The sequence below is a fragment of the Colias eurytheme genome, chromosome 8 (genome assembly GCF_061535395.1).
Source record: "Colias eurytheme isolate Ceu_HAF_F1 chromosome 8, ilColEury1 Martin Lab GWU primary, whole genome shotgun sequence".
Lineage (NCBI taxonomy): Eukaryota > Metazoa > Arthropoda > Insecta > Lepidoptera > Pieridae > Colias > Colias eurytheme.
This window is the reverse complement of record NC_142987.1, coordinates 1,842,509-1,863,813: the sequence shown is the minus strand read 5'-3', so window position 1 is coordinate 1,863,813 and position 21,305 is coordinate 1,842,509. Positions and strand designations below refer to the sequence as shown.

The window sequence follows — 21,305 nt, the reverse complement described above, 5'->3', positions numbered from 1 at the left end:
GCGTACCATCTTAGGCCACTTAACTTTCCATCAGCCGAGATCGTGGTCAAGTGCTTCCCTGTCTACAGTAAAAAAAGATACATTTATAGAATAACTGATGGCCACAGTGTCGGCAAATTTTTTAATAATCTAGTTGAGGAAATAGGTTTTTTGGTTGAATATGTACGTACATAATATTTACTCAGTCAAAACACTACTTACTGATTTTTTATTCAATACATAATATAAAACAAATCGGCAACACGTTTACAACTCAACAACAGTGTGATTGATATTTGACCTTCACAGAACTTGTGTCTACGAAAAAACTATTAAAACGTCGGAAAAAGACCAAGAAAAACGTTCAAAGAGAATTCATAAGGGAACTAAATGTATGACCTTCACCATATAAAGATTTTATATACCTAAAGATAGATTTGTATACAGGACTCTACCTGCTACAGTGTATCACATTATGACCGTAGGTAATAGGAACGTGTTAGGATCAAAAGTAACTTCTATGTCAACTAGAGCGTATCAAATCCATATATTATGACTTGTATATACAACTAGCTTTCCGCCCACGGCTTTGCCTGCGTAGTCGATGAAAAAGCAGCATACGACATAGCTCCCGTTCCCGTGGGATTTCTGTGTTAATCCAAGTTACTTCTGATTTTCATGAAATTGAGGTATAGCAAACACACATACAAACTTTCGCATTTATAATATTAGTAGCATTATTGACGATCCGCGTGCATACCGTTTTGATGGTTCTTAAATTTTTATTACTAACTGAATTTTTTTGTTCAATCTCAAGATAATTATCTGAATTATTAGAAAAAATATTTGTCCTACAAAATCTATGGTTTGATAATATTTTTGATATAAAATATTACAGTATCTTAAGATAAAATATTATAGTATCTTCACCGTGTGTGACGCGCTTTACGCATGGAATATAAGGGCTTAAAAAAAAAAACATCCGTCCGTCCATCCTGTTACAAATGACGCGAAATTTTGTGGGTCATTTGTAACAGGATGGCGGTTCTACAGGAGTCTTAGTACGCAATGACAAAAAGAAAAATGATGGTCCGAACGCTGATACCGGATGCGTTAAGATACTGTAATATAAAATATAACAGTATCTTAAGATAAAATCTTCACCGTGTGTGACGCGCTTAAAGCTTTCATTCATAATATTTATATAATTCAACAGACATATTGTTCTACAAATTGCGTAATAAATATTTGAGAACCATCAAATCAAAACATTTTATCCTTGTTCTCTCTGTAAGCTACCACAATCGAGAGTTTCGTACAGGAAATTATTGAGCGTCTCATCAAAATAAAGTTACTCACAGAAAATTAGCTTGATAGTAATCAAGTGCAAAAATGGGCGATGGATCCTGAACTAATTCTTTTCCATACAATTTTTTGCCTGACACCTTCCTGTTACGGTCATAGTATGATACGTTGTAATGGGTGTAGTCCTTTATGAGTTTAAAAAGAGGATTACTTAAATAAAGCACGTTGTTACTAGACAATAAATGGCCTGTCGTGTTCATAGCGGCTATGAATGAACAGTCATTACGTATTAAGGTTAAAAATAACATTTTTCTCTGTAAAATAAATAGTTACACGTGGTGTGACTGAAGAGTATAAATAAACTATTGAAGATTACGTTATATTTTTGGTAAGATAAGTGTTTAGTTGCTAACTAACTACGCAAAAGTTCTATTGAGTTTGGTTGCATTAATGTGTGTTCGTTCATATGTTGTACTAGCTGCGCCCCGCGGTTTCATTCGTATGACTCCGCTCCTGTTGGCCTTAGCCCTATAATCTTTTTCAATAAATGGGCTATCTAACACTGAAAGAATTTTTCAAATCGGACCAGTAGTTCCCGAGATTAGCGCGTTCAATCAAACAAACAAACTCTTCAGCTTTAAAATATTAAAAATTAAAATAATTATTCTAGAATAGGTAATTTCTAAGCAAATAAATCAGAATATATAAATATAAGAAGCCTTTTATTAAGCTGTTGTTGATGTCACGCCATGCTAAAGTAAACACTTATAACATGCTATTTCTAGACATTTTTTATATAAAACAAATGTTATTAATCTTGTCTATCAAAAGTTTTATTTCCATTAAACCTAGAAGCTTATAGATAGAGTAGGATTTTCTCGACTTATAAAACGTTTATGAATTTATCGTTGGTAGGTATGTACATAAAATCGATTTCTTTAGGTAATAATTATTATGAGTTAATTCCATTGAGTGCCTTCTGCTAAAAATTTTAGCCATTAGATTTTATTGAAGTTAACGGTTGTTTAAGTCTAAAATATATCCAATTTCCTTATAATTATTCCAATATTCCGTTTAATCGAATTTTATTATACGTATCGTAAAAATCACACTTAGGACACCCACGCATCGCAACTATAACCGTCGAGAAAGTTACGAGATGAAGCCATTAAAAGTGTTTTTTCCTTATCCGTTACCTTGCACATTATAAAGGGCTATTTTGGTAAATTAGTCCGCTTAAATTGTATATTATTGGTAAATAAATGGTGGTATGCAAAATATTAAAAAACAAAATGTTATAAAACAGAGTTTTTTGTATTTTCACTATAATATTATTCGTGATATTTTTATGTCGACCCTGGCGGAGACAAAAGTAAAAAAAAGACCTGTGGCACTCGGTGACTGCCGCAGTAAAGCTATTGCATAGCATGCCTTCAAGCCACACCTCCGTGCCCGTCGGAGTGGGGAGCGTGAGGTTTTTTTCGTTACGGATTCGGTCCCCGCCTTCAAGGCCCGCGATAGAAGCTATGCAATAGCTTAAAAAACATAATTCATGAATCTGATAAAATACGTTTTTTTCTTCCTTGGTAAATGTTCAATTCAATAGTGCTAACCTATTAATATTCGTTTTTTTATATAGTGGGGAAATCTTCCAAAGATACCGACGGCCCCCGGGGAAGGAGCCGTGGGTTATGTCGGATTCTTACCGACTAAAACACCACTGTGTTCCATCGAGCCGCTTTAATGATGGGGCCGCGGGTATTGGTTGGAATTCTTCCGCGACCATCTATTAATATTCCTCCTCTCTCACACGACCATGCAATTTTTCTTAATCGCTATTAAGTTAAATATTTTTGCCAAAAGTAATTAATTTGTTCCTATTTTTGCTCTTTTAATAGACAACTTTAGCTGGACTTTCTTCTCTTTTTTGGAATGTATCAGACTGTATATAAGTCCAACCACTGATCACCAACTATTGTAACCTCTATAAGAGTCTATAATTAGGTTAGAAAAGTTGACCGAACATTAATTTACCTTTTATACAGAGTATACGTGCAAAATTCCTCTCTAGTAACGTAATTAGTACATTCTTTAGGTTAGAAATATAATTTAGAGAGCGATTTATGTAGCAGAGCGATGTTTTTTTCTTTACAACAATAATCTCGGCTGAATTACGCAGAAGATAGCATTTCCCTTAATTCAATTTTAGCAATTCATCTGAATCTCTTTGAGAAGCTTTTTTGAGTTACAATTCTGAAGAAAAACACCAAAAGCCTAGTCAAGTAATGGAATAATATATTGTAATGAATATGTATTACATAATTCCGGATTATGTTTCAATTCATGCTTTTTATTTTGTTCGGATTACACGTGGTTTTGTAGACATTGTTGATGTTATTTTATACATGAAAATTTATCAAATTCAACACGTGTTTTGCTTATAAAACATTGCTATAATTATATGCATTGAATTTTATAATTTCACGTGTTTTTGTGGAATACATTATACACATTGTGTTATGATTAAATTAATTCATATTTGTATAGTGCTTATAATGTTAAATTATTATAATAAACAAAATATTGTACATAAGTTTTTGTTTAAATGAGTAATTAATCCATTTATATAAATAGTATTTAATTATCAACGTTTTTCATAAACTTTAACCAGTAGAAAACAACAATAAAGAATAAGGTATATAAAGTAAAAAGAGGACATCCTAGAAGTGTCATAATAGTATTTGGAGTAAAAAAAACAAACATATATATATATTATATTATGTGCCACGCGAAAATATTCTTGTCTCTACGTTGTAATTTGAAAGTTAAATAGCTTTCGTGCATTTTTAAATAATTGCAAACTGTTGCCACTGCACTGCAATAAAACTGAATCTAGTTCACAGATGTGACCCGTTAAAATTTTTAGTTTTATTGCAATTATTTAGTTTTATACTCGATTAAATCAATGACAATTTGATCGAGAGGCTGAGTTTGATATCTATACATAAAAAGATTAGTTACCAATTAAAAAAAAACTATTAAAAAAATACGTTAATGTCTTTAAAAGGACGGCGACACCACCAGTGTTACAAGGTGGCCCAACTGCCCCTTTGTTTACTCTTCCTTAAAAAAATCATAATATAAGAATTCAACTTATTTTATGTACGTTTTATTCTCTACAAAAAACATAACATTCTTTAGGCACCATAAATTACGTAAGAAGGTAGCAAAATCCAGTATGTAAGATTTATAGGTAAGGGTTGACGTTATATATTTTGTAGAGCTTATTCGAAAATATGTTCTTTTAATACATAGGTATTATATTCTACTCTTATTATTATTAGAACAGGAAAGGTGAAGAAGAGACAATGCATGAATTTTCAAAAATCACGATCCTGATTTTGATGAATATTGGCAAAAATAACATAATAAGATAGATTTCAATTTATTTAAACGATAAAATTTTTTAGTTTCATAAGGTTACTAATGTATACCTAAATATTTGAAAAATTGTAAAGACTATTTTTTACTAAAAACTTTATAAAATCGAGCATAAGGCGGGATTCGAACCCACTTTTTCAAGACTACTATACTAATAAGTTGTTTCCATGATGTCGCACGCGAACGAAATCACAAGCGATCATAATAATATACCATCGCATTGTTTACAAACAGTACCTAAAGTATTACCTATTAACACCCTTACAGAGTTCCATTTCAGGATTCAGACCTCAGTCAGTATACGGCCGTCGTCGCGATAACACGCGCGTCATGTGACACAAAACTTTCGGAGTGAACTTTACGAGTGAAAATATTTGTGCTTTTTATTATTTATATGACAATTTTATTCTTGGTAGTTTTGAGTAAGTATTTTAGGTGTGTTTTTGTAAGCGTCTTGGTGAGAGCTTTCGCTGATACAAAAAGCTTGTTTGAGCTTTATGAAGGTTTAGGTAATCGAGGAGATTACAAGTTTAAATTAATTAAAGAAAATTTCCTTTATTCTCTCATTTGCATAAAAAATACTCAGAGACTAAGATAGGACAAGATTTATATATTTTTGATGTCTTTTTAATTAATATTTATCATCTATACAAACCGATGAATAATCTGTTCGTAAGAAAGTTATATATGTAAAGAAATAAACATAAAATAATACAAATGAACAAAAGAAATAAATAAACCATGATAAAAATGTTTTTCTACGATAACAGGTTTAAAACAAGTCTTTATATATATCACAATGATAAAGCTGTATCGAATAACTTAACAACAATAATTGCATTTTGGAATAATGCCAAAACTACATAAGTTTATAGTTTAGGTCACGTGATTAAAAGCTAAAATCTATCTAACAAGTATTTATGTTCATACTACATCTATGTGCAAAAAATGAGGTCAGATTCTTGCTGCGTCATATTATATGATGTAAGGATAAATCAGTCACATACTGGCAACCTAATAAACTGTTTTTTTATTTAGTTTTGGTAAAGTTACAGTAATTAATCTCAACACTAGACATTAAAAATTGAATAATTCGTAATCAACTTTAATCTTATTGAAGGGAAAAGTCTATTTAATAATTATTGTTTTAAATATTAATAACACAATCCATACTAATATTATAAATGCGAAAGTAACTCTGTCTGTCTGTCTGTTACTCAATCACGCCTTAACTACTGAACCAATTTGCATGAAATTTGGTATAGAGATATTTTGATACCCGAGAAAGGACATAGGATAGGTTTTATCCCGGAAATCCTACGGGAACAGGTTTTTCTTTGAAAACGCGGGCGATGCCGCGGGCGGAAAGCTAGTAATATCTAAATTAGACATATTAAACGTGGAAGTATATAAGTGTACATTATTGAAAGGCTTGTAATATAGTATTGCACATTGTTTTGACAAATTAATATTTTTTTGAGCTTTTGGTTGTAAGTGGGGCTTTTCATTGGTTGCAGATTTTGATTGTTTTGCTCTTCATGGCGTTCAATTGTAATTGTTTGCTGCGTCCCGGCTTCGCTTGCGTTCAAACTCAAACATTTAATTATTCAATTAGACTTCTTATCGTCTTAACATTGTTGCACTTACAAAAAATGTCCTTCCGAAATAATCTTAATTTCTATTCATGAATAGATACAAATATGGCTTAAATCTTTATAGGGCTTTGTCTATGCAGTGGGAACATTATATAATATGGGTGATCATGATGAAGAATAGATAATTTTAGTTGCTTTATTAGATAGAATGATACAATACCGTAATTTTACCATTACGTTATTAAAATTAAGTAAAAAATTAAGTTAAAAGTCTCAATTGATCTCAATTAATTCTCAGAATATTAAAAGGTTTTGTAATTTTCACCATAAATCTCGTAATATTTAAACTTTTGGAATTATTCTGGAAAATTCAATAAAAATATGGTTTCTGAAAACTTTATACAAGTTATTTTATTCTTACTAATTACTGATTGAGTAATATTTGAGTGATTAAGTAATGAAAGAAAATTAAAGCTTTCATACTATTTCCAGTTACTTTTTCCACTTTAATACGAGTATGATGATGAATTAAAAAAAAGCATGTGTGTCGAGTACACATGTCAGAAGTGAAACTTCTTTGACAAGATTCAAAGATACGAAAATCATCGCCTTACTCCATGACGTGACGGTTTTGCCATAAAATAGTTTCACTTCAAAATACAGCTTTGTGTTTTTAGTTATCTTTGCTGGGTCAAATGTGTTTGCGTCAGGTGCAAGCAGTATTTTACTGGAAAAAATATTATTTTCAAAAATTGCCGCTTTGGGCTGTTTACTATTTTTAAAAAACTTCCAATCTATGCGGTTTGATATTTTCCAAATACTGGTTTAAGTTTACGTGAAAGTTTGGGACAGAAATACACGTTGATTTTGGTTAGTGTTAGTTAGTTTTGTATATTTTTAAGTAATAATTTTTTTTACTGACGACTTATTACAGACGCTGCCCCATACAAACACGCTTTATACATGCATCTTGACTTTGAACTTAAAATAAAAACTATTTTTATTTTAGTACTCGTGATTAAACTGGCAATAATTTTGATTTTTTTTATTGTAGTACGATAAATAAAAAATTCCTTCTGATTAATTTTAAGAATAATTATTTATTTTATTTTTACCTTTAATATTTCTGATTTAGATATACAAAACAGTATATGCAAATTTTTAAATCTGAATTTTTTTGCTATCTTATTAAATATTGAAGAGCATTAAATAATAAATATTACATTAAAAATATAAGTAAATTTTCTTCAGCGGCATAATATTTGTGAAAGCAAACTTTGTGCAGTAATTTTATTTTTCATTTTTATCGTCTTTTTTGAACATTTAAATAACTAAACTTACCAAGTTTATAAACTTTACACATAGAAGGTATAAAATATTATAAGAATTTTGTTCACAGTTCATCAACAAACAGTTTGTATATAAATAACAAATCAGGAATAGGTACTTTAGTAGAGATAAACTACGATAGCATGGCGCGCCCCTCCAAAATTCAAAACGTTTGAAAGTATTTGTGAAAGTATTTACAGTACACCACCAAGATTCACAACGCATGTGTGCGTAATGAGACGGCCGTCAAACAAAAACAAATCCACGGATTTATTGCTCGACTAGTCACGCTCTAATCGCTCATTATTATTAGTAATGGCGCTGCACTGACGTATTCTATGAAAACGACACGTGCGTTGTCTTGGGCGCTCGGCAACTTATGATTAGTTGACCAACAAATCTGGACGTAAAGTACTAAAGACGAATACGTACAACTACATACAAACTCCTTCGTAAGGATGTCACTACACACATTGAAACAGTAATTTGGAGGGGCGCGCCATGTTATCATAGTTTATCTCTAGCATGGTATGATTACTTCATATTACGATTTATTAATTATTCATCCCCTCATAAAAGCTTATCATGATTTGAATCTCTTATTTCTGGGTTTAACAGATATAATTTTTTTATACAATTTGTTTATACACATTTTCACATCTATTTGATGGGTTAACGGCGAAAAATAATAGATGAATGAGAACTTATGTGATTTATTCAGCGACTAGCGAGTACAGATTACGAGATGCGCATGGACGAGTAATTAAGTCGTAGCCCGACAGTTCGACAGTCTGTGTTAAAGCAGCTTGCAAGTCTACTTGCAGGTGAAAACGCGGAATTCCGCGTGTTGAAGATATCATTTTGATATAATGTCAAGATACCTATATGTTACAAATCCAGTTTTAACGAGATACTGTTTTGTTTACTTTCTTCACTCGCTCTGATTAATGATGTGTGCCGGGTCTTGTATCAAAACAGTTGAATCATGCAACTTTGCCTGTTTACTATAGAAATATTTCTTTATTTTTTTCTCATTTTCATTCATTTTTTAGGCGTGTAGTAAAATTTCAAGGTCGCGTGATGGCAATATCGGCACGTCATGGAGTAAGGCGACGATAATCTTTGAATCTTGCCAAAGAAGTTTAACATCTTACACGTGTGGTCGGCACACACAATATCTATACTAATATTATAAAGCTGAAGAGTTTGTTTGTTTGTTTGTTTGAACGCACTAATCTCGGGAACTACTGATCCGATTTGAAAAATTCTTTCGGTGTTAGATAGCCCATTTATCGAGGAAGGTTATAGGCTATATTTCATCACGCTACGGGCAACAGGAGTGGAGCCACGGGGGTGAAACCGCGCGGAGCAGCTAGTTATAGATATTTAGGAAGCTAGACGGAGACAGGCTTTATATTTTTATCTCATTCCCATGTGAATTTCCTTTGACATTATCTTTGAAAGCTAGTATTAGTATATATTAGCTTCAGCACACAGCTTTGCTTGCGTAGAAGACACGTTGATTAAAGCAGAAAACTATACGGAGTACTACGAACCGCTACGAAGTGCTACGTAGAGCTACGAAGTGTATCTTTGAAACTCATCTCGTGTCAAAGTAACAACTTTAAGTACACTAATAAACAACTTATAAATGCAATTCCTTATAAATAGCTGCTACTTGTTAAGTCGACTGTTTTCAATTAATATATACAGGGTGACTTGATATAGGTGTAATAGTTTTAAAGGGGTGAAAGTACAAACTCATTTGGAGTAAGAAAAGTGAACATTGCCTATTCGAAACTTATTAGTTTCAGAATTATTTGAGGTTTTAAAAATTTACCACATTCTTAGGGAAAACAATTAAAAGTAAAAAAAAAAAAACGCTATAAATGTATTTGTTTTTTCATTTTTTACGGAAAGCTGGATCTTACTCTAACCTTAATTAAATCAATCCTCAATTCAGAAACCGGGTTTTAGAAATATGTCCTTGATTGAAATAGGCATTTGTCTCGTAGTTCTCTTGTCTAGTTCACTTATTTGTGTATAACTTATCTATTATGATAAATATTGATCGAAATTCGACGGTCTTTAGTCGGGATTTTTCGACAGCTAAAATATAACTTGGTATAGTGGTTGACGCGTGAGCGTAGAACCGAGGGGTCCTGGGTTCGATTCCCGGTGGAGACGAAGAAAAAAAAATGTCTCGGTCTGGCAGGACACATAAGGCTGATTACCTACTTATCCCTAAAGAAAATCGACCAGTGAAACAGATGTATGCATAATGCATCTGCCCCTTACCCCACTTGGGGACTTGAGACTTCATTTTCTTTATACTTTTTAAAATATAACTTAGGAAAGTGTTACAGAAATAAAATGAAAACCAAATTATCATAGACTCTAGTTAGTAGTTCTAAAAACAGTTATTCTTAACATTCGCGCAAGTATCAAGTCCTTCCGTGAAATATTAAAAATGCATTAAGTTTGTTGTAACTTCAACAAACTTCAATTTGATTGAATATTCATAAATGTAAATACGTAAAAGGCTACAAAATAATGTTTACTTTATAAAATCAACTGTTTTAAAGAACGTTGACATTTTGAATAGATGTATGTAGGTATATTATTTTTTGCTCACCCACCCACCCTCCTTTTAACTTCTTTCCATATACATTACTTACGGTGGCCTGGAAGAGATCGCTACTTAGCGATAAGGCCACCGTTTGTACATATTATCCTCTTATCTGTTCTTTATGTGTCTCTATTTCATTTGTGTGTGCTATAAAGAATTAAAATAAAAAATAAAATAAATATCGTTTGAACTTTATTTGACGTAAGCATTAGTTTAAATTTTGATTTACGTTTATAAATTAATCTATCATAGTAGTTAATTTTGTAAAAAATTCTATTTTCTCATCCTTATATTGTGCGAAATAAGAATTACTTTAAAACAAAACCACATGTAAAGTATATAACTCTAAATAAAATCATGTAAAATGCACACTGTATTTTACAAGCATTTTAAAAAACTATTACTAAGAACATTTATTCTATTTTTTTCCAGAAAATCAAAACTAATAAACATTACGCCATGCCACAAAAAAACTAAATTACCAATTCAGAACGACACATGCAAAAAGGGATAGTAAATAAAACATGAAGGTTTCATAAACCTTGTAGCTTTTCCAGGAAACATTTCTTTCGAAGGATGTAAACAATATTTTGATACATTTTATCTTTATTTTGTTTTCTATTATATTCTGTATATAAGGAAATCTATATATAAATAAAAATATTATATTATTACTACACATATTATATTATTATTACTCAAATGACAGACAGCAAAAGAACTCAAACTATGAATCCAAATAATAATGAAATACTGAAGACATTCATATCTCATCGTTGTTAAAACAAAATATATAAAGCAGTTGATAAATCTTTTGATTTTAAAAATAATTGATGACGTGGTTAAGATGCAGTACATAATATTTGTTTATTTATTTATTCACACATATCAAATACCATTACAGGATTTCCTAATGCGGTACTGACTTAAAACTATAGATACATATATATTAACTAATACTACTACTACTTATACTAACAACTTAAACTAATAAACTTACAATCCTACTAAAAGAACATACAATTAACACAATCGTAATATATATATTTATTCCCAATTCACCTAAGTAAGAAAAAAACAATACATTTTTTTCATATATCTCACTACATTCATACCTAAATCTATTTCACAAAAAACAAAAACTGTACAAAGATAGTGTCGTCATATTTCCTAGCAGTATTCTGACATAGTGTCCTAGTTTCTACGTTTACACGAACAAAATTTGCACAGAAATATCACGCATAGGATTAATAAATTTTCTATATTTTTAGATTACAAGCTTACTGAAAATGATTTGGCAAGACAATTATATTGGCGTGCTGATAAAATATTATACTGTAGTAATCTAAATTATAAAAATGAATCGCCAAATATATTGCGCAAATCTCGAGAACAGCAGAACCGATTTTTTTTTTATATAAAATTCCTTGAAGTACGAGGATGGTTCTTATGGAGAGAAAACGTAAACATGTACCACGGGCGAAGCCAGGGCGGACCGCTAGTAACATATAAAACACTTTTATGAAAATAATGTAAGAGCTTTGTCATGAACGATGAAAACTAATTTATAAAGAAAGATAAAATATGTTTATTGTTCGGATTAGCACCTGTTTGAGCTGGACACTGTCACAATTAACAATTATAAAAATAATTACACAAAGGATAATAATTGTTCATTGTCTTTGTTATGTCACTTATAATAAAAGGTCTAATTTTATAAAACGGGTTAAGTACTAACAATAATTTAAAAGTAATACGAATTTAACGGGCCGTTTGATAAATGACGATGTTCTTTTGATAATACAGGTAACATTTAAATATATTTATAAGAATTAATTAAATTATTTAATACAAAAGAGCTGTGAATTATAACAGTACTAGCTTTCCGCTCGCTTTGTCTAAAACATAATAAATTATATACGAAAACCTTCATCTTGAATCACTCTATCTATTTAAAAAAAACCGCATCAAAATCCGTTGCGTAGTTTTAAAGATTTAAACATACATAGGGACATAGGCACATAGGGACAGAGAAAGCGACTTTGTTTTATACTATGTAGTGATAATTAACAGCTCAATACAGTACCGTCATAACAGTACAATTGATTCTAGCAGGTTATTTATATCTGGTCGCGGAAGAATTCTAACAAATACCCGCGGCCCCATCATTAAAGCGGCTCGACGGAACACAGTGGGGTTTTAGTCGGTAAGAATCCGACATAACCCACGGCTCCTTCCCCGGGGGCCGTGGGTATCTTTGGAAGATTTCCCCACTATAAAAAAAAGGTTATTTATATCTATCTGATTTCAACCAAAAGTAGTTTGTTTCAGACTGGTCGAACGCACAATAAAGTAAATAAAACTTATATGGTATTATATGATATCAAAGCTACTCTAATCGCTGCAGGGAATCGTTATAAAGGGTCTTATGTCGTAAAAATAAAAGCCTGTGTCAAGGTCAACGATTTCGTAGAAACAAGAAGAAAACTTCAAGTAGAAGAGAAAATTTATACCAAAATTGCTAAAAACGGCTAAAGAAGTTATTACTTAAAACTTTGTGTCTGTGTCACGGAGCTCTCATGTGAAAATCAGTGTAGTAATAATATGTTGGTTGCTGCTTTGCAGACGGCGAGTTTTTTTGTTAATATAGCCGTTGATGTTATTTTTTTAGATTAATAAAATATGTAAGTTTTTCATGGCGGCTAATAAAAAGCATTTCTTTTTTTTTAAATATGGAAATGGTAAACAATATTTTGAGTTCCATTTTATTGTTGCAGTTATTTCAATATACTAAAGCAATATTATTGAATACTTAAAGCATATTGTATTTTGTGAAAATGATAACAGTAAACTATATTATGACCGCCTCCTCGGTACAGTGGTTGACTCGTGAGCGTAACGAGGGGTCCTGGGTTCGATTCCCGGTGGAGACGAAGAAAAAAAAATGTCTTGGTCTGGTAGGACACAGAAGGCTGATCAGCTACTTGTCCCTAAAGAAAATCGATCAGAGAAACAGATGTATAATGCATCTGCCCCTTACCCCACTAGGGGACATGGGACTTCACTTTAGTTCTCAAGTTCCTTGCTATACCTTAGTTCAAAGTTCAAAATGTACCTATTTCGAATCAGATAATTAACTGTAATAACTTGTTGAAATTGACGTGAATAAAAAATGTTTATAATATCAACGTTAACGATTGAAAAATCAACCCCAATTTGTTAATTCAATACAATTCCCCTTCTCTTTGAAAGATCTTCATATTTTACTTTATATACATATAGGTAGTTGATTTTGATATAACATTGTTTATTTTGATCTCATAATTAGTTATACTTACTAAAGGCTGAACACTGGGTTCAACAAGGCTGTTTATTGGTTTTTAGAGGCTGTTCACTGGGACACTGGGCCATTTTTTGTTTAAATTAATTATATATTTTACTAAGAGAATTATTGTTTTTGATAAACGCTGATTCGAAACTACAATAAACAATAAATCCATACATGTTGTACGTTTTTTTATTCGACGATTGTAGTAGAAATGGCAAGTGTCAAAACTTCAAAAAGCTGTAATGAGGCTGACCACTGGTGCCGTTACCCTATATACTACTCTATATATATACGCACCTAATCCACACTGATATTATAAAGTTGAAGAGTTTATTTTTTTAGTTCATTTATCTGCGGAATTACTAATTCGTATTAAAATCCATTTATCGAGGAGAAGTAATAAAAATATGTATTATTGTGAGAAGACGAAGCTTCGTCGTTTAACTAGTAGTTTTAGAATAACAAGAAACTATATTATATTATAAACTCAACATAAGTATCGAGCGTAGAGGTTCGTAGCAGAGCGTAGCACTATTCGTAGAACACTTCGTAGCTACTACGTAGAGATGAAAAATGTAGGCGAATAAAAATATTTTTCTTTTTATAACTTGAACGTTTACATAGTCTGGCAAGGTAACATAACTTAACTTAACATAACTAATTTTAGAATACCCGAAATTAAAATAGCACATTTTTCAACAACATTATTAACATATTATTTATTTAAAAGACTCATATATACACCCGTCCTCGTCGCTAATGATAAATATGAAAGAGATGTCAATGAAACACGCCAGATCAATGTAAAAAGTACATGATATTTTGTAATATTGTATACATAACAAGTTCTTTATTTTCGTATTAATTATAAAAATGTATGCTGTTGCCTAGGCAATGATGTGCCTATCGTGATTGTTTGAATTCCTTTTTATTTATAATAATATGCGTCAGTTAATGCCATTTTAATCAGGGATTACGTTTCGTAATTGATTTCAAAAAGCACAGCTTATAATATTGAAAGATAATCGCCAATTAGGGTATAATTGACAACAATGCGAGGGGAAAACATCACAAACCCTCCTTTTGCAGCGACTTAAGAAATCAAGTTACTCAGAAAATACTTATGAGTCATTTTTAAGTTATTAAGTTTACAAATTTTTAATGTGACTCGAGCCAAGACGCTTACACTAATCTGTATAATGTTCAATTGAAAATGTTTGAGGAAAATATCGACATTAGATATTTATTTCAAAACATCTCTTTAAGAATCTTAAATCACTAATTTAATCATTTCAATTGAATTACATGAAACTTGATTACTCAAAAATTAACCAATATCTTTTGTTCCAGGTTAAAATGTAAATAAAAAAATGGCGACCAAAGTATTCATTCTAATACTCTTCGCTGCGTCAGCATCAACTAAATTCATAAACAAAGACATTTATGATAAACTAAAAACAGGCGCGACAAACGACACCCTTGAAACAGAAAAACCTCCAGTGATCGAGGATCATAGAAATGTAACAGACAATGTCAGAAGCTGCGACGTCAACACCACTGTTGACGTGAAATACGAGACGAAGAATCTCAATTCGATTTACTTGAATAATATTTACTCTGTGGCAACAAATGATTTGATTGAAGATCAAGCATCAATCGAAATGGATTTGAACGGGGTTAACTTGTACGACGTGGTGAAAGGAGATTGTGGTGGAGCTAAAGTCTGTCCAAGTTTGAGAAGCAATTCAAATGAAAAGAATACTATAACGATTGGATTTCTAAGCGCGTATAGATGGAGCCAGGTGAGTAACATGTGGAGCTTAAAATATATTTATTTATTTAAACAGCGTAAAACAAATATATTTTATTTATATTAATTGTACTTGCAGTAATTAATCCAAAACGTACATTGAACGTAATATACAGAAAAAAAAACAAACGGAGATACATACTATGTGTGGCTACATGCATCCAAGTAACTGCTACAGAGGTCTAGGACAGTATGTATTTGTATTGTTAGTAAAAATATCTATTGTGGCATCAGAGGCCAGCACGTGATTTTAAATTATAGTTATAACTAACGAAATACCTGCCCCCCTATGCAAGTGGCTTTCTGTTAGCGTAGCGTAGTGTGTAGCGTTAGTAGTGTAGATACGTGTATCTACAGCTTACGTCAATCTCATACATTCGTAGTCTATTCGAACGCTACGCTAACAGAAAGCCACTTGTCTAGGGGGGCTGTTATTATAAGACAGTATCGTAGAGTTATTTTTGTGTAGTTAGTACTTCTTAATCCCTCAGTCCCTGAATCACAGACACAATAGAAAATCTATTGTATCGCGGCCCGATCGGGCCGCTCGGTGGTCAATGGGTTAATATAGCTAGAAAGTAATAGACAGCAATAATAGTTCGATATTGAAATACTTTAGTAAATACTTGAGTCGTGAATAGTTTAATACTTACCAATCTACAAAATAAATATTTACAATCGATTACTTGGAGAAGTATTGGAATCTGTTATTATGCCTTATTTGCCAGTCGTTTTATAATTGTAACCTTAACCACTATTTACTTTATATGTGTAAGCTTTTGATTTGTTTATTTTATTATTCTACTATATAAAAATATGTCGGGTTTTCCTTCCTGACGCTATAACTCCAGAATGCACGAACCGATTTCCACGGTTTTGCATTCGTTGGAAAGGTCTCGGGCTCCGTGAGGTTTATAGCAAAGAAAAGGTGTCTCTGGTGGCGAAACGGAGTTTCGCCCGGTTTGTTAGTTTAGAATAAAAATAACATTAGTACTAGAACTAGTTTGGTGAAGGTCGTTTTGAATGCAAGCTGCATTTTAGCATGAATACAAAGTGGGTAAAAGTCGTTTTATGAAGGAAATGCTTTTTTAATGTATTGTTTGCGTTATATGTAGGTTAATAATGCAGCACTTTAGTCTTCTTATAATACTAAGACATTTCGTCATTTGTTTTCTTTGTAAATTTATTTTTTTAACTGTACATAATCTCCGTTTTAGTAGACAAAACCACGGGTGAATGATAGTATTTCTGTATCTTTTGTATTATTCTGGTACGCTAAAATGCTGGCTATTTCCATTAAAGTCCGTTAGTTTACAAATCCAATAGTTTTACCCTGATTGAGTATCAGATATCCCCTTTTCCTCAAATAATTTTACAGAATTGTGCTAACTTTCATAATATGTTAATAGTATAGAAACTAGCGAGCGTCCTTATTTTTTGTAGAAATGTTCTGTTTGTTTTATGAAAATAAAAACATATAAAACAACCTCTCATTTATAAGATAACAAAGTTGTTCAACCTGCGACGAAATAACCCTTACAATAAATCAAGTAATCCTCAAAACGTGCTTTTGTTTTATTGTAAGCTATTTTAACTTTCTCACTTCGGACAAATATAAAGTTAAATAAAACAAACATGTTTATAAGTATTTGTCAAATTTAAGAGATATATAAATATTTGTGTTTACTTTTGCTTCTACGATGAATCGTGACGTGAATTCAGTTCGTGATTTACTATTTAGTGTTTGTTTGCGTCAAAGCTTTGTCTTTTACAGTTAATAATTTAATTAATTTTATAATCTTTATAATAATTATAGTATATAATATATACTATACTTATTATAAAGCTGAAGAGTTTGATTGTTAGAACGCGCTAATCTCAGGAACTTCTGGTCTGATTTGAAAAATTCTTTCGGTGTTAGATAGCCCATTTATCGAGGAAGGCTATACTCTACATATCATCACGCTAAGACCAACAGGAGCGGAGCAATGCGGGTAAAACCGTGGGGCACAGCTAGTATTTAATAATAAGGTAAAAAATAAGATGCATTAACAACAAACTTTTGGCTTCAAATTTTATAAAAGACCTCAGATTATAGTTTTTAGATATCGATTTTTATTTTTCTATTCAGTTAAACCTGGTATAGGACAAATTAGTTACTGGAGTTTAAACAAATGTAGATAATTCAGATAAATCCAATCAATGCTTGACATCCATGACTGCTTGAAGCATGGAATAGTTTCTCCGTGGCCTGAATACCTAGAGGACTAAATAATAGAACTATTTGCAACTATCAAGACTAGACCACTATGTCTGAACTACCAACCACTATGTTTTGTAGACATGTAGGTTAAGTAAATCTAATATTCTATTGTAATATTCTAATATATATTATAAAGGCGAAAGTTTGTAAGGATGTATGGATGTATGGATGTTTGTTACTCTTTCACGTAAAAACTACTGAACCGATTACAATGAAATTTAGCACACATATAGAGGGTAACTTGGATTAACACATAGGATAGTTTTTATCCCGGAAATCCCATGGGAACGGGAACTATGCGGGTTTTCCTTTGCAAACGCGGGCGAAGCCGCGGGCGGAAATCTAGTGAATAATAATTAGATGAGGTAATATTTTTTTTCAAATATGGCCTTATCATGATAGAACTATATATTTATTTAATTTATTCCTTACTTTGTATCAAAAATATAAAAAAAACAAGGTGGTATTAATTTTAACGATGTCGATTTTTCAATCTTCAATTTTCATGGTTCATTTTTTTAATAAATCCGGTCGTTAGTTTGCCCTACTTTTGTAAAAATGGTATCTTCATTTCAAGTGCCGCTTTCTATGGAAACAGGAAGTTCGTATTACAGATTTTCCCTTTAAGTTCACTTTAAACAGCCAATTATTTACGCATTAAAGCTTCCAATGCGTCCTGCTTTAGATCTCGTAGGATTTTTCAAAGAAAGATCTTTTAATATGAAATTCGTTATCTTGCCGTCAATGGCTATTGAAAATTTAAATCGACAATCTTTTCTCGCGATGTAAAAATAAAAGCAAAAAATAATTTTTTTTTGGGGTTGATTTTTCAATCGTTAACGTTTATATTATAAATATTTTTTATTCACGTCAATTTTAACAAGTTATTACTGTTAATTATCTGATTCGGAATTGGTACATTTTGAACTTTGAACTAAGGGATGGCAAGGAACTTGAGAACTAAAATGAAGTCCCATGTAAGTCTAAGGGGCAGATGCATTATACATCTGTTTCACATATCGATTTTCTATAGGGACAAGTAGGTGATCAGCCTTCTGTGTCCTACCAGATCAAGCCATTTTTTTTCTTCGTCTCCACCGAGAATCGAACCCAGGACCCCTCGGTGTTACGCTTTTTTGTAAGAAGTTGTAAGATTTCCTTTATGTAGGTACAGTAAGTAGTAATACAGTTGTATTTAAGTGTTATAAATAAATAAATAAAATAACCCAGAACAACATGTTTTATATAAAAATGAAAATCGTTTCGCGTTGTGACGGCATCACGCGTGAACGGGTGGACCGATTTCGATAATTCTTTTTTTATTAGATTCCTTGAAGTTCGAGGATGGTTTTTATGTCGAGAAAACGTTAATACGAGAAAACGTAAACCACGGGCGAAGCCGAGGCGGACCGCTAGTAATAATTAAAACTTAACCATGTATGAACTACACCGATCTAGTAAGTAACTCAAAAGTCAAGTTAAATGCAATTTGTTGAAAACTTCAATAAAAACATAAAACAACGTCTCAATTACCTTGTTATTGTTATTCATTATATTGTTATTCATTATGCTCAGGGAAAAGATGTCACATTAAATTTATGTGATTTTTTTTGCCATTGTATTCCCTAAGGAATTTGTTTTCAAGGACACCAATAGCTAAGTAATTATTGTAAATGGAGCTTTAAAGATTGTGTATTAAAGTTCAAATTGAATTGGATTTTTTGTGCTTTATGTAGCAGTAAATTGTAAGGACTGTTACTTGTCAAGTAAAAGAAATACACCATTAACAAAGGTGCAGATCCTGTATCTTTTTATCTATACTATAATATTATAAAGCTGAAGAGTTTGTTTGTTTGTTTGAACGCGCTAATCTCAGGAACTACTGGTCCGATTTGAAAAATTATTTCGGTGTTAGATAGCCCATGCATCGAGGAAAGCTATAGACTATATATTATCACACTAAGACCAACAGGAGCGGAGCCATGCGGGCGAAACAGCGATAAAGTCGGTGAAGATGTTTCAGTAAACATTCAAACCTAAGCGCCAGCAAACTATAAATACTAAAATGAATATTCTATGTACCCTTAATTTCATGCAAATGCTTTCAGGAGTTCTAGCTTGAGACTAGAGAGTAACATACATACATACAGCCAAAGAGCGATTTATATTATAAATATTATGTATTCCTTGAAGAAAAACATGATTAACTACTATATAAATAGATACATAATATTTATGAAAATTCCCATATTATGTTATGCTATCTGTAATTATGTGAAAAATGTTATAATTTTAGCACTTTCATCCATACTAATATTATAAATGCGAAAGTAACTCTGTCTGTCTGTCTGTTACTCAATCACGCCTAAATTACTAAAACATTTTGCATGAAATTTGGTATGTAGATATTTTGATACCTGAGAAAGGACATAGGCTACCTTTTATTGCGAAATATGTACCACGGGCGAAGCCGGGGTGGACCACTAGTATTCCTATAAGCAAACATATTTTATTTTAATTTATTTACAAGCACAAAGCTTTTCTTCGCATAAGCATCGACAGGAAAACAGCTAGGAATTTCTAGACTATTCTAAACAGATAGCTCACGCCATGTTGGCGCCGAGTTTCAAATGACTATAATTACAGGACTGGATCTAGCTCGCCTTTGAACCTAGAAACGTTCTTGATAGACAGTTTATTAATCCTTTATGCAGTTTGCGCATTTGTATTGATAAATAAATAAAGATAAATAAATGTTTATCTTTTTAACCATTTATGTAGGTACCTCAACAATTGAATACAAATATTCAAAACAAAGACAAACATAATATTTTCCTATATAATTTGTATCAATTTAGAAATAAAATAGATATTAATTTAAATGATTGATAAAATTCAAGTTTACTTATAATTAATTTATATTATTTTTGTTATTTTAATGAGTACTTTTTGTGTGATATATTGATAAAACATTTGACTTAATAATTAATGATGGTATGTAGTAACTGTATTCACTTTTTTATGTTATTGTAATGATTTAAATGTTGTGTGCAGTTTTAATTGGGTTGTAATCTTAATATTGTTTAATTTAGTAAGTTGATGTAAATGTTCTTGGATTATATGCTGTAACTGTACCTTATATAAATAAATAAATAAATAATGCAACCTTATAGCCTATCTGCCTCATGCTATACATAAGGCAACCTTATCTGCGATATCCTATATGTTTTCTATTCTTAAAAATAGTCAAACATGTTTGAATCTTTTAAGAAAAACATCAATCGTTAGGCGGAATTCGAACCCGCAACTCTATAATAGTAATAAGTAAGTCTAAATAATAACTGCCTCTCTGTTCATAATATCTATGTTAGTCATTTGACTGTAATATTTTATTACCTAGTCCAATTTTGCGATATTTTATCGTATCCTCCTGGATATCGTCGTCGTCATCTCGGTCAATCAAACAAAAATAAAAGAAAACATCGGCCCAGTTATTTTCCACAATAAAGAGGAGATTTTTGTAGAAAGAAACGACCTAAGATTTTTCAATTGAAAGATATCATTATTTTATTCATAGAATACTGGAACATAATTTCTGGAACAACATAAAAAAAATATTATAAATA

The 21,305-nt window shown here is 31.5% G+C and overlaps 1 protein-coding gene across 1 annotated transcript in view; it reads left to right on the top strand.

The window, feature by feature from the left end:
• The first annotated feature begins 14,976 nt into the window (after positions 1–14,976).
• LOC149906279 (guanylate cyclase 32E-like) overlaps positions 14,977–21,305 on the top strand; it is a 166,500-nt gene continuing 160,171 nt past the window's right edge. The window contains exon 1 of the mRNA XM_090104411.1: positions 14,977–15,408. Coding sequence (XP_089960537.1) covers positions 14,977–15,408 — 432 coding nt within the window. The remainder of the gene's footprint in view (positions 15,409–21,305) is intronic.